The sequence below is a fragment of the Cervus elaphus genome, chromosome 7, assembly GCF_910594005.1.
Source record: "Cervus elaphus chromosome 7, mCerEla1.1, whole genome shotgun sequence".
Classification (NCBI taxonomy): Eukaryota; Metazoa; Chordata; class Mammalia; order Artiodactyla; family Cervidae; genus Cervus; species Cervus elaphus.
Genome location: NC_057821.1, coordinates 4,802,064 through 4,819,444, shown reverse-complemented (window position 1 = coordinate 4,819,444; position 17,381 = coordinate 4,802,064). Strand labels below are relative to the sequence as shown.

Sequence of the window (17,381 nt, the reverse complement as noted above, 5' to 3'; positions counted from 1 at the left end):
AACTCTCATAACACGTCAGCATTAGCAAGTAAGCATTTGATTTTAATTTTGAAAAGGAAACGGGAAAGAAAGAGAAGGGAAAACGTTGAACACTAATTAAACAAGATTCTTAAAAATTCCATCTCACTAGGCCTATCTTACAAAAAAAATGTACTCAATTATTATTAGTTTAGTTTCAAATATGCAGAGTACATCATGAGAAATGCCGTGTTAGATGAATCATAAGTTGGAATCAACATTGCCGAGAGAAATATCAACTACTTCAGATATGTAGATGATACCACTCTGATGGCAGAAAGTAAAGAGGAACTAAAGAGCCTCTTCATGAGGGTGAAAGAGGAGAGTGAAAAAGCTGGCTTGAAATTCAACATCAGAAAAATTAAGATCATGGCATCCAGTCCCATAACTTCACGGCAAATAGAAGGAGGAAAAAGTGGAAGCAGTGACAGATTTTCATTTCCTGGGCTTCAAAATCACTGCAGATGGTGACTGCAGCCATGAAATTAAAAGATGCTTGCTCCTTGGAAGGAAAACTTTGACAAACCTAGACAGCGTATTAAAAAGCAGAGATACCACTTTGTCGATGAAGGTCCATAAAGTCAAAGCTATGGTTTTTCCAGAAGTCAGGTACGGATGTGAGAGCCGGACAATAAAAAATGCTGAGCGCTGAAAAATTGATGCTTTTGAATTGTGGCGCTTCAGAAGACTCAAGAGTTCCCTGCACTGCAGGGAGCTGGAATCAGTCAGTCCTAAAGGAACTCACCCCTGAATATTCATTGGTCGTACTGATGCTGAAGTTCCAATACTTTGACCACCTGATGCAAAGAGCCAACTCATTGGAGAAGACCCTGATGCTGGGAGAGATTGAAGAAAAAGGAGAAGCGGGTGGCAGAAAATGAGATGGTTAGATAGCATCACCTCAATGGACATGAATTTGAGCACATTCCGGGAGATACTGGGCAACAGAGGAACCTGGCATGCTGCCCGCTTCCTTTGCTGGAGTTGCAAAGGGTCCAATGCAATTTAGTGAATGAACAACAACAACATTTCAAATTCATGAATGAAAAGTTTTGAAGATATATGTTCTTTCTTACTTATAAGTACCCACATAATATCCTTGATTTTGCCTCTTGGCCTGCAAAGCCTAAAAAATATGCTATCTGACCCTTCACAGAAAATGTGTGTTGACCTTGCTCTGAGTAACCAGATGAATGAGATTTGCTGTGAGTGGAGACTTTGTCAACAGAATGCTCTCTAAATAATTATCTATTACTGATTTAAGATTGCTTATGGCAAACACACTTAGGATCTGTGGATTTACAACTCCCTAGAGAAGGTCACGCGCGCTACACAGCTCTGAGGTTTAAAATGGAGGTGTGTCACAACCTAAACATACCCACTGTGTGAGCTGACCCCCAACTCTCAGAGGTCTCCCCTGTTATTCTAGAAGGAAGGACCTACAAAACCAGCAGGAAGTCCTAAATTTCTCCCTGTTCTACCTGTGCCTTTTTAAAAATTGGAGTGTAATTGCTTTACAATGCTGTGTTAGTTTCTAGCCCATGCCTTTTGATTGCTTGTGTCTTTGAAATTATTAATAAAACTTGATACTAGGTAAGGTCTCTGATGTTTGTGAGTCAGATATGATAGTCTAGTCCCAGGTGTTAGTTGAAACACTATTCATGCATTTAAAAACTTAAAGTAAATTTTCAAAGAGTCAAACCAAGCAGTCTTGGAAAGACCATCCCAAATATAATTTTATGCTTGGAGTAGAGAATAATTAGTTTCTCTGAAAACAGGTAAAAGACCCATATTTTCTAAAAGGAGTACTTGGTGTGATTTGGTGAGGAGCACAGTTACTTCTGTTTAACAGTCCCTTTGAGATCAGTCTCTTCTGTAAAGTTCCATCACGAGCATACTTAGTCCCTCAGTCATGTACAACTCTTTGCAATCCCATGGGCTCACCAGGCTCCTCTGTCCATGGGATTTTCAGGCAAGAATACTGGGAGGGGGCGGATTGCCATTTCCTTCTCCAGGGGTTCTTCCTGACCCAAACTCATGTCTCCTATGTCTCCTGCATTGCAGACAGATTCTTGACCTGCTGAGCCATCAACTTATATAAATCATATATCTTTTCATGAAAACAAACCAACATTTGCAAGTAAAAAGGATGCTCAGATCAAATGTGCTGAATCATCCATAGACAGTAAAAGATAGATTTGATCATTTCCACTCTATTCAACTTAAACACTATCATCTGCTTTATTAGGTTTTGAAAAAATGATTCTCCCTTAAAATTTTTATGAAGTCTATTACCTTTGAAATTTGCCCTCCTTCTTTATAGTACTATTCTTAAGTTTATATCAAAGAAGATATTCCATCTCAAAACTTTAGAGGTTTCAGGAAAAAAAATGGACCAATTTCTAGGCCATTATTGATCTCCCTTGGAATATTTTGGTCCTGATGAGATCTGCTATCTTTAATGTCTTTTTTCTAAAGGTATATAACTTTAGTCCTCATTTGCATCACTTTGTAATGTTTCTACTTAGACTCCTCATAACTGACAAGAAAAAAACTTGTAAAGATGGAAAAAAAATTATACTATTTAATTTTATAAGTGACAACTTCCTTCATCCCACATATTGGAAACATGACATCCTCATGATTTTGAATCAAGTGGAAGTGTGTCCTAAATAGGCTTGTGGGAGAAGAATGACAGGAAGTATTGAGTAAAATAGTTTACTTGAGTGGCTAGTGCCTTTATGAGACATACAGTTATAAACATATTATGTATCCCTTTTCTTTTTCATTTCATATATGACCAAACATCTCAAAATATCCCTACTTTTTTAGATTTTATTAACTTTGTTCAACAGTCTAATAAAGATAGAAAAATGTTACAATTTTATACATACCTACATATACTTTCATTTTTTCTGTTTATTTGTTTTTTATGGAAAGGTATTTTATTTTACACGTAGCAAGCAGTGTGTACATGACAATCTCAAATTCCCAATCTATCCCTCTCTCACTTCCTCCCTGGTAACCACAAGTTCATTCTCTAAGTTTGTGAGTCTGTTTCTAGTTTTTAAATAAGTTCATCTGTATGTTTTCTTTTTAGATTCTGCATATAATTGATATCATATATTTGTGTTGCTCTATGTTACTTCACTTAGTGTGATAATCTCCAGGTCCATTCATGTTGGTGCAAATGGCATTATTTTGTTCTTTTTTATGGCTGACTAGTAGTCCGTTGCATATGTGTACTGTATCTCCTTTAGCCATTCCTTTGTTGATGACATTTAGGTTGTTTCCATGTCTTGGCTATTGTAAACAGTGCTGCAATAAACACGAAGGTGCACGGATTTATTTGAACCATGTTTTTCTCTCGTTTTTCATTTTAGGGCAAAATATTAACAGAGTATCCCCATCTCATGGGCTTTCCCTCCTCCCACAGTTTCACAAAACCTTTGGTAACGAACTAAGAAAATGCAGAAGATCTTTCAAACAGAGGAAACCACTGATTCCCAAGCTCTCAGAAAAGGAAAGAGGAAAAGGACGGAGCCGATGGACTCAGAGAACGTGAACAGTGACCTGGATAAAGCGCAGGTGGGTGTGCTGCTGCTGGGGGGTCACTTTCTTACCTTGCTCCACCGTGATTCCACAATTCCTTTCACAATTTATTAGTGCATTTCCCCCTCTTGTCTCAATTTATTCTTCCCTTTAATGCTTTATTCAACTGAAGAAATAAAATTTCATGTTCTCTTTTTATTATTGAACAAGGTGAATTAGAAACATACTCAAAAAAAAAAAAAAAGAAAAGAAACATACTCAAAAGACATCTTACATACTTCTATTGAAGTGTGGCCAATTATGCATTGTTCAAACTTTCCTTGATATCCTGGGATATTAAAGATCAGCAAACCATCAAAAATGTCTTTTTCCTTCTCCAAACCACTGGAGAAATTGGAACACCTCTTCTAAAATTTACTGGCCGCTTTTCTTTTTTGACGGCTGTTTGTAGTCAGGGCCCCTTTCTTGTTTGTATTCATTCATTTATTCCTTTTTGATCTGAGTTCCCTACTCGCATTCTCCTCCTATACTTTGGACAGACTATCCATGTGTTTATTCTGTGCCTTTTTGTGTGTCTTTGTAATGCATGAAGTGTTTATGTGCATATATTTTTAATTTTTCTTATGGTTTAGACTATTTTTTAGTCCCTGGGAATGGTGTCTGGCAGCATCGAGAATGGTCCAGCCTGTGGCACATGTCCGTCCTAGGCTACCCTACAGCACAGCCTCTACCAAAGCTAGACTGACTTGAACCCCTGGCAGTAGAATTGTTTTAAACCCAGAAGTTTGGGGAAGTACCAAAATCCACGTGTGGAATGTGCCCAGGCTGACTTTGAGAAGTTGGCTCTGTGAGACCCAAAGATCTCATGAGGTTTTCTGAAATGAAACATCTCAGCTGGGCATGTGGTGGGTCCATGTCTGCTAAGTGTGTCCGTGACTGGGTTGCACATTCTTTCCTTATGGAGGGACAGAAAATCCTTGTAAAATTGTTGGAGGCACAAGCACAGAGTCAGAAACCTAAATTTAAAATGAAGCCTTTTTCACCTGAAATTAATGAAATACTGTTAATCAACTATACTCCAATATAAAATTTTAGATTTTTAAAATAAAATAAAAATTAAATGAAGCACTTTTGGGTAATTAAAAAATCAAAAGGCTAAAAATTATATAGTGTATAAAATATATAGTATGATCTATATGTGTGTGTCATATTATATATATAATATAGTATGTATATATATATATACGTATATATATAGTGTGTGTGTGTGTTTGTGTGTGTGCCTGTAAAACATCTCCCACCCATCCTGTTCCCCACCCCCAGCCCCCATCACAGGGAACCACATGTTTGGCTTTCTTGTTTATCATCCCAGTGTTTCTTTGTTAAAGCAAATTGAATGTAGATTTCTCATCCCCTCTTCTGCACAAAGAGTAACTTACTAGATAGGCTGCTTTGTACTTTGCTTTTTTTATTTAGCATATTTTGAAGATCTTTCTATTAGTGCATAAAGAACTTTCTCTTCTGTACATCAGCACCCCCCCGGGCATATGTATCCTTTTTTACTTAGCCAGTCCCCTAGCCTGGATATGGCTTGTTTCGCCGTCTTCTTTCTACAAATCACGCTGTACTGTACAACATTATGGCTCCATCATCTTGCACATCATTTAGTAATATGCTGGTATCATGATATACACCTCAATCTGTTTCTGATTTTTCAATCACTGCTGCTTTTAACTTCTGTCTGTACTGCTGTTATACATGATTCATTGTGTCTAACAAAGCACAGCATTATTTCACATGTACTTTCCTCCAATGATGAAGACTTAGATTTCCTCCAGCATCTTAGTACTAGAATCAGTGACAAAGTAAATGTCCACATATATGTCCTTTTAAGAAATAGCGTGAGAATGTCTCTAGGATAAACACTCAGGAGTGTGAGTAATTGCTTTCATATGACAATGAAATTGCTTTCCAGAAGGTGTGCATTGGTCCACATGCCCAGCAGCAGCTCCTCAGGGGTTTTGTGTTTGTGTTTCCTGGCCAACAGGCAGCATTTATGTCCTTATTGCATATATTTGGTAATTGAGGGGAGAAAATGATATCTTGTTTCAATTTGCTAGTGCAGGTATGGGGGTCCAGAGGTTCCTCAAGGATAAAACAGTCCACCTGCTCTAGCAGGCCAGTGTTATGGTTTCTTTTGCAATTTGTGTCTCTCAAAAACTTTAACAGCTGATCAAACTCTTTCTATTTGGTTTCCTTGCAAGTAACTACTGCCACACATCTTATTTGGCCCTAAATAAGCCTGAAAACTCTCCTCTTTTATTACGGCTGTCCAGCCTCTTTGCTCTCCAACTTTTGGCAGTGAGTTAATTCCCATGTGAACCAACAATCTTTGAAGCTGAGGTTTATTTTCAGGATGGATTTCAATGTCTGGCAGAGAGCACTTAAAGAGAAGCTCTCGAGAAAGCCTTGAGGTCACAGGCTTACCTCCTTCGATTTAGATATAGACATCATTTTTTTTTTCAAGCCTTGAAGATTTAACATTATTAGACTCAGTTTAGATCACTTGCTGCATTCTCAGTGTCGATGGATGAAGAAAGCCTTCTGTTTCTGCAAACCAACTAGCACTGACAGGAAGTCACTGATGCACACAGACATTCTCTTTCCAGGCTCAATAAGCACACGGTTTGCCTCCCAAGGCATTGCCAGTGACCGTTTATCAACTGTGTCATCACTGAGGTCTAACAAGAGTCAATGACCTTCCAACGTGTTATACCTGTGCTGTTTTTGCTCATAGCCTGACCTCTAAGTAATTGAAACATATGTCACTTTTTGGGTATCTGGCTTCTAGTTTACAGAATCTACATTAGGATGCATGTTGCAAAAGATGTAACGAAGACCCAAATGTCACAGTGGCATATAAAGATGGTTTATTTCCCTTTCACACAACAGGAAGCAGAGTCCTGGTTGCTATGGCAGCTCCACAATGTTGAGGATCCCTCTTATCTTCTGTATCTACCTGCCTGAACACATAGCCTTGGCATCTGGGTCAAGATGGCTCCTTCAGCTCCTACCCTCATGCCTTTCTCTTTGCTAGCAAAAAAGGAGAATTGAGGCAGGATAAAACATGCCCGTTCCTTCTAAAGTCATGACCCAGTGGTGGTACACATTGTTTCTACTCCTATTGATTGGTGGAAGCTTAGTCACATAGCCACACTGAGATGCCCAGGAGTCTGGAAAATGTAATCTGGCTGACACCCACCTGCTGAGCTAAAAACCTCCAGTAATATGTAGAGGAGTGGGAGAACAAAGGCCTGGAGATAGCCAGCAGGCTCCATCACTGCCCATACCTCTACTGCGTTTTTATACTTTCTGCTGGGTTTCTTCACCTATTCTGGGGGATTCCTGTTCTCTTCTTATTGATTGGTACATATACATTATCTGTTGGAGGTTTTAGATATCTTCTCTAGATCTGTTGTGGAGAAGGAAATGGCACCCCACTCCAGTACTCTTGCCTGGAAAATCCCATGGACAGAGGAGCCTGGTGGGCTACAGCCAATGGGTTGCGAAGAGTCGGACATGACTGAGCGACTTCACTTTCACTTTTCACTTTCATGCATTGGAGAAGGAAATGTCAACCCTCTCCAGTGTTCTTGCCTGGAGAATCCCAGGGACGGGAGCCTGGTGGGCTGCCGTCTATGGGGTCGCACAGAGTCGGACACAACTAAAGCGACTCAGCAGCAGCAGCAGCTAGATCTATTGTCTATTAACTTTGTCTTCCAATGTTTACAAATGGATTCGTTTTAGCTTGATTTTATTTCTCTCTTCTATGAACTTGCTGCAAGAACTAGATCATGTATTCTGCTTTTTTTCCAATTAGTTTTTTCCAATTACTCTGCATGGAATTATGATCTCAATAGGCATCCTTCAGTTTTTTCCAAAAATATTTCATTTCTATTTAACCAAATCTGTCATATTCTCATTTAAAATTTATATATCTAGTGTGAATACATTAGCTACTTGCCCACATAAGACAACAGTCATTTTCATTACCAGTATATATATTATATATGTCACATACATATATGGAATAATGAAATATATACACATACATAGATTTGTATATTTGTAAAATAAGGAGTGAGGTTGAATGTATACATTACCAATCATACAAAAATGAAATTGTATTTTCTATAACTGATCCTACCTGGCTTTCAATTCACCATCCCTGCTTGACAAGGAAGTGGGGGGATGGGGAGTTTGAACTTGTCCATTGACAGTGAATTACAGTCAGAGTGTTCCGGGGTTTAAAAGTCCCTTTGAGGTATTGGTATGATTTAAGTCTCAGTCTGAGACTAGACTCTCAGCCTCCTCCGCTTCCTGTTTTTTTCTAAGAAATGATTCAAGTTTTGAGGAGTCTTCTACACCTCCTGCAGAGGCGCCTTCAGAGGGACGGCTGGTCTTCCACCCGGGCTCGAGTCTTCTTTGTGGTTCCTGGGTGTCCAGTACTGAGGCACAGGGGTCCCTCCAGCCCCCGGGGGTCCTTCTGGCACCATCTACTGATGTTTGCCATACTGGGACCCACTGCCATCTTCTGTAAGGTTCTGTTACTGTATCCTCTCTGTTCCCGTTTCCCCAGCACTTACCCAGTTCCTGACCGGGACACAGGGACCATTCGGATTCTCCAGCTGCTTTGCCTGATCTCCGAGGGGTCTGGACACTGTCTCTGGTTCACTTGGCCACCTGGCCCTTTTGGCCATTTCTGATCTGGGGCCCAGAAAGGCACCGTGTTGCCCTGATGTTGCTGGACAGGGAGCCCATTTAAGGCATTTATGATGCACTGAGAAGCCCAGAGCTGACCCTGCTGCCTAGACTGCCTTCATTCATCTGGATGTTTCTGTCATCTACCCTGACCCCAGTGATCCACCTCCATTCCCCACAAAGGTCAGGGCAGGAAGAGCAGACACGAATCTTTCTCTCTTGTCCCTAATCCCTCTTGCTCCTCAACCCGGCCCCAGGAAGTCTCTTCCCTTCCTATTCAGCAGGAACTTTCTTGATGCCATGCCTTTATCTCTCTCTATAAAAAAAATTATTGTAGTATAGCTGATCTACAATGTTGTGTTAGTTTCAGGCGTACATGTGCCTTTATCTTTTCTCCTCTGAATCTTATTTTTATAAACATCATACTCCAGGCTTCGAGGTTTGGATCTTTATAAATTCTAGTCTGTGTTCTAATTTCCCAAATTTAGATTTATATAAATATAAAGATCAGTTTTATAATTTGAGAAAAATTTTTTCTCTCTCTACACAGCCTAGGTTTTACAGCTCAAATGTACACATTTCAGACTGTTGTCCTGCTGTCCTCAAAAAATATCTTTGAAACTAAAAGGTAAACATCAGTGCTTTGTTCTGGGTAAATCTCTCTCCTTTTTCTGGTGGAATAAACCCCCAAATTGGCCTCATGGGATAGCTCAACAGAGAGGCTGTGAATGAAGCAATGGTAGAATAATGGAGGATATGGATGAGTTACAAAGATCTGAATGGCACTCTGGTTGTTTCCGCTCTGTTATACTATTTTTCTACTTTGTGTTTTTCACTAAGCTGAAAGTCAGAATCCTGATGATTGTTTTGAGAAAGACATGTGTGTGAAGCTTTGATGTCCTCCCTTACTCTGAGTTCCCCTGGATGGTGGAGGACCAGGCTGAGGCTAGATCACTCACAAGGACCCAGCTCCCTCCTGGGAGAGCAGGAGCCTGCAGGTCTGATTAAGTCCCAGCAGCATCCAGAACACGGGATAAACCACGAGAGCTGCCTTGATGCTTTGTTGTGCCTGCCTTGTATTTTAGAGAGACCCATATTCGGGAAATGCCTTTCTGCCTGGTGAAAGCTCCAGTGAGGATGAAGAGCCTCTAGCAGAACTGTCAAAGGAGGAATTGTGCACAAAAATAAAAAGCCTGAAACAAAAACTAACAAGCATCCGGAAAGAAAACAGCCGCCTTCGACAGTCTTTGGTCATGCTGCAAGGTAAACCTAGAGAAAACTGACATTTTTAGATAAAAGGAAAAATACTTGATGAGTGAAAAGTATTTAAACCAGTTGTCAAGAATGAAAAAATCAGTGCCTTAGAGAAAAAATTAAAAACTACATTTTAAGAAAATCTATGATTACACAATTTAACATGGATACACTCTAGCAAAGCCTCAGTTTATTGCTTAGAAAATTTTAGATTATTCCTACAAAATACCAAATGTTGTATTCATTTAATAATGTCCAACAAATATTTACTGAGCATTTAATATAGGCCTAGAGAGAAAAGATCAGTTAGACAAGAGATACGTCAACGTGTTCATGATGTGCTTATCTCGTTCCCCTCTTCTATCGAAGCACTAGAAAATGGGGCCTGTGGTGATCCCTTATAGAATCAGTGGAATTAAAGATTCCACATATTAAATTTCAGATTTGGAGTTGGGAGGAGTGGAAAATAATCACATTCCATTGAAGACTTACAAAGGAGAAAGATAGGCCCAAGAAAATTAAAACTCCCCTGGTATGGTGCCTTTTGGCAGAACCTATTAATATATTATGTTTGAGTGTTTCTTTTTTTAATTATGTTTTTCATTTGTAGTTCAGCATCGTGCACTATTTTTACAGCTGAATTATATTCTGTGTTGGAAAGCATTCTTTCCAACTTAAAACAGTAAACACATAGTGTATTTTGAAAATATATCCCTCTGGCTGCTGGGTACAGAATGCGTACAAAGAGCACAGAAAGGAAAGCGGGGAAGAACCACTCTGACAGGTGTTCTAGTCCTCATACTAGCGGGATGGCAGCCTCGCGTAGGGCTGTGGCCATGGAAATAAAGAAGACCATCTTGCAGTATTCTGGGAGGCAGAAATGGCAGGAGACAGAACAATGTCGTGAGCTAGATCGACACGGTGATGGCTCAGATGCCTTCCTACAATTATTGATTCGGTTAAAGGCTTCTTAGTTTTAAGCAGAAACAGGGACATGTGAATGGAAATAAGATATTTATTCCACCAACAAGCTAGTCTCTCTTTATTTTTTACATCTTAAATACTGCATTTTTATAACTGATGATTTTTCCTGGTGAGGTTTTTGCAGTTTTCCTTTTTATAAGGACTTCAGTCATTTTGGATTAAGGCCTACCTCATTTTAACTTGACTACATCTGTAAGACCCTATTTCCAAATAAGGTCATACTCTGAGATTTTGGAGGTTAGACTTCAGCACCTCTTTTTTTGGGGTACACAGTTCAGCCCACAGTATTCCATATTGCTAACCCCAAAGGTCATTTCTGAAGGGTCCCATTAAGTGCCTGCTGCCTTTGACACCTTGGCTACCTCTCCTCCCTCGGCTTCGAGGACACCTGTTTCCTCATGCGCTGCTGAGCTTTCCATCCTGGTCTGTGTGTCCGCCTCATTTCATCACTTTACCCTCCAAATATCTAATGATGCTCAGGCTCCGCCCTTGGACTCCTTTCTTTTCTGTCTGCGTGCACTCCACAGGGGATCATGTCCAATTCTGTGGTGTTAAATTCAACAGTAATTGTGATTCTGAGACATACTTCTGGCCTGGACTTCTCCCTTTAGCTCCCGACTCTGTCTGACTCTATTAACATGACTAGCAGGTATCTCAGGCCAGCCTGTCCCGTCCATGTGCCCAGCCTTCCCCTCCACCTGCTCCTGTCTTTCCTTCTTCATTCTCTTGGTTAATGCTAACTGCATAGTTAAAATTTCTCAAGTCAAAAATCACGATGCTATCTTGTAGTTCTTTTACATCCTACAGTCAGTCTCTTGGCAAATCCTGCTAACTTCCCCTCCAAAATGTCTCTGGTTTAGACTAGTCCAGACCGCCAGCATCTCTCACCCAGGCTATCACGGTGGCTTTCTCCTTGGTCTTGCGCTTTTGTTCATGCTGCTGTGTGGTCCCCTCTCAATACGCAGCAGTTAAAACCCCGCTCCTTGCAGGCCTGCTCACGCCATTCCTCTCTGAAATCTCTTTGGTGCACGTCCACCTCACAGGGGGAAGAACCAAGGTCAGTTTTATGATCTAGAGTCCTTACATGATCCAGGCACCTCCCCACCACCTACCTTTCTGGCCTTGTTTTCTGTTCTCTCCCCATCCTTCTTTATGATTCAACCTACCCTGGACCGCTTGTTTTCCCTCTGAATACATCAGACGTAATCTGACTTCAGGGTCTCTGTACCAACTTTCTCCTTGGCCTGGGATGTTCCTCCCCCAGATGGCCATGTGGTTTGCACCCCCACATACTTCAAGACTTCACTCTAAATTCATTTTTGCCCTGACTCACTCTCTTCATTTAAACTATCAGCCTCTCTTCCCTCACAATGTTTTTTACCTCCCTCGCTTTACCTCCATATTTAATATTGTCTGCCCCTCACATGTGCACACACTGGGATGTACTCCTGGAAGCCAAAGTAAAGTTGGCTATTAGCTGGACTTCAGGCAACAGGAAGAGTCAGGAACTGCCAACTGCCACTACAGTATTCATGCGTGCATTTCTTCATTGAGCCATTAATTATAAAGTCCTCTACATATCAAGCACTGCTGTAAGTACCTAGGAAAACCCAGTGAACAAAATAGCAAAAGATCCCTGCTCTCGTGAAACTTACATTCCAGTGAGGCAAGCAGTCAAGATCATGAAAAATAGTGATAAAATAAATTACATAATATGTTAGCTAGTGGGAAAAGCTATGGAAAAAAATAGCTGGTCAAGGAGGATGGGGATTTGAGAGAGAGTGTGTGTGTTTTAAAATAATGTGGGTCAAAAAAATAAATAAATAAAAATAAAATAAAATAATGTGGGTCATAGTAGGTCTCCTTGTGAATCTATAGTTGGGAACTAGGACAATATCAAAAAGTTGAAATTTCATGTATAATCCAAGTAAGAAAGGGATCTGAGAGAAGAGTGCACGGTGGTTAGTCATCTTTTGCTCAGCAGTATTCTTCTTTGAACTAAGAATCAGTTTTTCTGCCTATAAGACCTACTAGCTAAGAAATATGGCAGAACATATATGCCATCCTAGACATTCAGAATGGCAGATGTGTTTGTGCTCTGTGTGCAAATGTTAAACATTTGAAACATATCTTGTGGACCACAACTAACCAGCACAATAAGATAGAAAAAGAAAGAAGTGATATCTCTTCTGTACAGAATGCTATTAAATTGTTACTATGTGTAAAGGGTGAATATACACCCAGGAAAAATAATGCCTCAGCTGAAAACTCAACTCTGTTAACAAAACAGATTTCAGTAAAGAAGGAAAACTCAATAATTAAGTTTTGCAGAAGTTCATTTAAATATAGTAGAAAGCTGTCAAAGTTTCAGAGGTAGGCAAAGTAAAGCCAATGAATCACTGAAGTAGCAATCATTAAAAGTTTATTGTGCTCACATCAAAAAGACAGTTTGCAAATCAGGAGCACTCAAATCAGAATATAGAATGAGGCTCAGGGGTATATTTTTATAAAGCAGCTTGTATAGTGAGAAAGCAGTGACTGTTGACACTTGTTTATAATATTGGTTATAATATTAGAATTTTTTTAAATGGCAGGGAATTGGTCAGTGGTTGCCTCATATCAACCTTGGAAAGCAGTTCAAGTTTTGTTTATGGTTTTTCAGAGATGAAAACAAGAAATGGCCCAGGACAAGTTAAGTCTTGCAAAACAAGCTAAATTAAGCCTTCTTTGTGTGATTAACTGGTTTTGTCTGCTTAGGGAATTTTCAAGGCTGGTCTCCCTTTGTTTCTGATTTTTAACAAAGCTTAAGTTAAATGTGTGAATCTCCCTCTTTTCTTGAAATCGTATGAAAAAGAAACTTAAAATGCATAAAACCACAAGGACCAAGAAAACTCAAAAGGAGACCGCAGCAGATAAAAGGTGCCGATAAAATTTGAGAGGCTGAGAGCAGATGGATGAGTGGTAACTGACTCCATCTGGAGAAATCTGAAAGCTCAGGGCCTGTGATGAGTGGGGGAGGTATGGGCAGGGGACTGAGGAAGAGGAATTCAAAGGAAATAAGCCACAGCACAGCCCAGAACTACAGAAGGCTTGGAATTGTACTTGAGAAAGGGATTATGTTAGTCCTGACAGTGTGAAAACTGGAGGAGTCATTGAAAAACTACATTAAAACCCTTTAGGACCCAGTCTCACATTTTTCCTATGCAGCCGGCAACTTCCACCCTTCCCACAGCACAGGACGGGTGTGTGCTCTTAGGAGAGGTTGATCCAAAGCCATGAGCTCAGGGACACTGGGCACAGTTGAGGGAAGGGGTGTGATCATTGGAGGAACTCCTCTAACATGTAATGCAGAGACCAAAACAGGAAACAGAGAAAATGCAAGGAGCAGAGGGAGGCTCCATGAAACAGGGTGGTTTAAGGAAGGAACAAAGACATCCATAAAATGTCTGAAAGTGAAAGTTAAGAAAATCTTGTAGATATCGCAACAAGGAGACTAAGCAAAGGGAAATAAAAGAGATTAGGGAAAGCAGAGAATGAGCCCAGGAGGTCAAACATCCAAAGAAAAGAGGTCCTGATAGAGAGGAGAGAGAAGAGGGAGAAATTATCTTAAAAATAAATACAGTAAACTTCTAGAACTGAAAGACATAAATTTCTAGACTAAAAGATGCTACCAAAAGCAAAAAGGCTTATCTAAGGCATAATTGTGAAATTTCAGAACTCCAGGAAGGGAAGATCCAGAAGCTTTCAGAAGGAGCAGGCATGTCACCTGCTAAGACGTGGGGGTCAGATGACACTGGACTTTTCACCAGCAACACTGGAAGTTCCAAAGCAATTGAGCAATGCCTTTAACGTTCTGAGGAGAAATGATTTAAACATAGACTTCTATACCCAGTGAAACCATCAACCAGGCGTGAGGGCAGAATAATGATATTTTCACACTTACAAAGGCCCAGTGTTCTTCCTGTGCTTCCTTTTTCAAAAATTAAGGGAGGGCGTGTTCCTCCAAGGGAGAGAGTGAATCTAGAAAGTCAATCTGAAAATGGTAGTCCAGTTCAGGAGAGGAACAGAGAGCAGCCCCAGGCTAATAGTGAGGGGACACTCCAGGGGAACAGGTCCACAGTGGGCCAGAAGCACCTGGTTCGGAGAGGTGGAGGGGGTTCCAGGAAAGAGATGACTGAGAGAAATATGAAACTGAGAGATGACATAGTCGAAAGTCAGTAAATAATGATATGAATCTGAAAAAAATAAAAGAACAGTTGGTTATGCTTATTGTTATTAAAGACTGTGATGGTAATGACCAGAGAAACAAGTAAATGAATTAGAAATTCTCCCTCTAAGAGTAGTAGGTAATCCACAGTGGTAGCAGTAGGGCAGAGGACTGCTATTTTTCATTATACACCTTATTGTATTTAAAAAATAAATGCCTAGTACATAAGAGGTACCCCAAATCTAACAGCTACCGTTTTTTTAAAAGTCAGTAATTTTCTTAAAGATCAGAAACTGCTAGTTATAGCCCTAAAAAAATAAAAAGAATCTACACATATTAATTACAAATAGCTATAAAATATCTACTAGTTACCCTAACAAGAAATGTGTTGGCTTCCCAGATGGCTCAGTGGTGAAGAGTCTGCCTGCCAATGCAGGAGACACAGGGGGCACAGTTTCAGTCCCTGGTTTGGGAAGATGAAGATCCTCTGGAGAATGAAATGGCAACCCATTCCAGTGTCCTTGCCTGGAAAGTCCCATGGACAGAGGAGCCTGGACGGCTACAGTCCACGGGGTCACATAGAATCAGACGCAACTGAGCAACTGAGCACAGAATATGTAGGATCTATGATGGGAACTTAAAACCTCAACAGAGAAACACACACATCTGGACTTCCCTGATGGCCCAGTGGTTAAGAAGCCTCCTGCTAATGCAGTGGACACACGTTCGATCCCTGGACTGGGAAGATCCCACATAGCTCAGGACAGCAAGGCTGGCGCACCAGTTACTAAGCCTGCACTCCAGAACCTAGGCTCCGCAGCAAAAGATGCCCACACGCCACAAGTGGAGAGTAGCTCCCACTCTCCACGACTAAAGAAAGCCCGCCTGCAGCAACAAAGACTCAGTGTGGCCATAGATAAATAAATAAAATTCAAAAAAAAAAAACACAAATCTGAGTTGAAAGACTTTGGATTCATAGATGAGAAGATGCCAGTTCATCCCAAAATAACTCCTAGTTTGAATGGAATCCCAGTCAAAATGTCAATAATTGCTTTGTTTTGGGTTTTTATCTTTGGGGTAATTTGACAATAATTATTCTAAAGCTAACCTGAAAGAATTATAAGGCAAAACCAAGTAAGAATATTCTGAAAAAGAATCTGAGGGCATACTGTCAACATGAAACCATGTGGTTCTGATAATTCCAAGCAACTTGCTAGGACAAGAGCCAGCAGATCAATGGAACAGAACACACATTCCCAGATAATACCTTCCATGCGGAGAAGAAATGGCCCGGAGCCACTACGGCTCAAGGGCATGGTTTAGAGGGATCAAACAACCTGGCTTCAAACCCTGGCTCTGCCACCTGCTAGGTGTGTAGCTGAGTGTGAGATGAATGGAATTGATGAAAGGACGGCCCTGGGTGACATGCAAAGCATTCAGAGCAGAGGCTGGCGAGGCAAGTGCATAGAGTGTTTTGCTTTTTGCTGTAGGGCAACCAGCACAAGCACACAGGCCTCTGCTCCTAGGAAAGCCCCACAGGCTTGTTAAAGGCGCTCCTGTCACCAGATTCACGTTCTGAAGAAGCTTGGAACAAGGAGTCCTGCATTTTCATTTCATAGTGAGCCTGGCAATTTACTATGCAAGTCATTTAGGATAGGGATGAATTATTCAACAAAGGATGCTGGGCAAACTGACATGCCAGTGTTGGGGGAGGGGCAGGTTTAAGTTAGACTCTCGTTTCACACCATAGGCACGCTAAAAATGTAACTGTACAGTTTAAATTAAAACTTCATATTCTGAATTTGAGTTTCAACACAAGATGAATTTTATTTTTGAAAATTAATAATGCATATTTTCTAATAATATTCATGGAAAGACCTAGAAACAAGAAACCAATAGCAAAGAGCTCTTCCAGCACCTGGGTTATGGTCTCGAAATACTGTTTCCCACTAAAAGGAGCTGGGGTTCCCTGGAGAAACAGCTGATTCCAGAACTTGCCCAGGAAATGGACAACATGAGCCTTGTCAGGAGCCTTGAAGGGAAACACAGATGAAAATGTTGTCCTATTGGGAAGGAAGGAGGTCAGCAAAGACCATGTGAACATGTCAACTGGAAGAGGTTCCTACTGGCCAAAAATTATCATTGGAGCATCAATAATAATGACCGTGGCAATTGGTTTTCATGTGTGTTTACATGCATGAGTTCATTCAAAAGAGAGAAAACTTAATGACCATCTGAAAGAACCAACTCATTGTTTTGAAAACTGGCAAATACAAACTGAGGAATCAAGTGTTTATCCGGCCATTATTATAGAAATTAACCTCAGGGTAATCAAATAGTTGATGAGAGAAAGTTTCCCTTTAGCTAAATGAAGAAGAAAGAATTAGGATATCACCATTTCATAACCCCTTGTGATTTAATGAATCTAGGCAGTAATCATTAGTGACTGCTAATATTACAACAAAAGGTTATCATGCATTCAATGCCCTCTGCTGGAAGTGTTTTTAACTTCCAAGCCTTTAGCTCTAACTATCAATTTATACCAAGTACAAGGAACAAAAGAATATGTGAAACATTCTCTTAAGGGGGCGATCAGCAAGATCCA

At 40.4% G+C, this 17,381-nt stretch overlaps 1 protein-coding gene and 1 pseudogene across 4 annotated transcripts in view; both read left to right on the top strand.

Annotated features, from left to right (window-relative positions):
* Positions 1 to 17,381, top strand: part of BEND6 (BEN domain containing 6) — a 61,504-nt gene that overhangs the window by 14,799 nt on the left and 29,324 nt on the right. For 2 of the 4 annotated variants that reach the window (XM_043907013.1, XM_043907014.1), the window contains 2 exons: positions 3,455 to 3,606; positions 9,417 to 9,594. In XM_043907013.1, the coding sequence (XP_043762948.1) occupies positions 3,487 to 3,606; positions 9,417 to 9,594 (298 nt within the window). In that variant the 5' untranslated portion in view covers positions 3,455 to 3,486. Of the gene's footprint in view, positions 1 to 3,401; positions 3,607 to 9,416; positions 9,595 to 14,284; positions 15,083 to 17,381 lie in introns of those variants that run through there. The other 2 variants (XM_043907015.1, XM_043907012.1) reach the window with 2 other exon arrangements.
* LOC122697691 lies at positions 3,867 to 8,170 on the top strand (annotated as a pseudogene).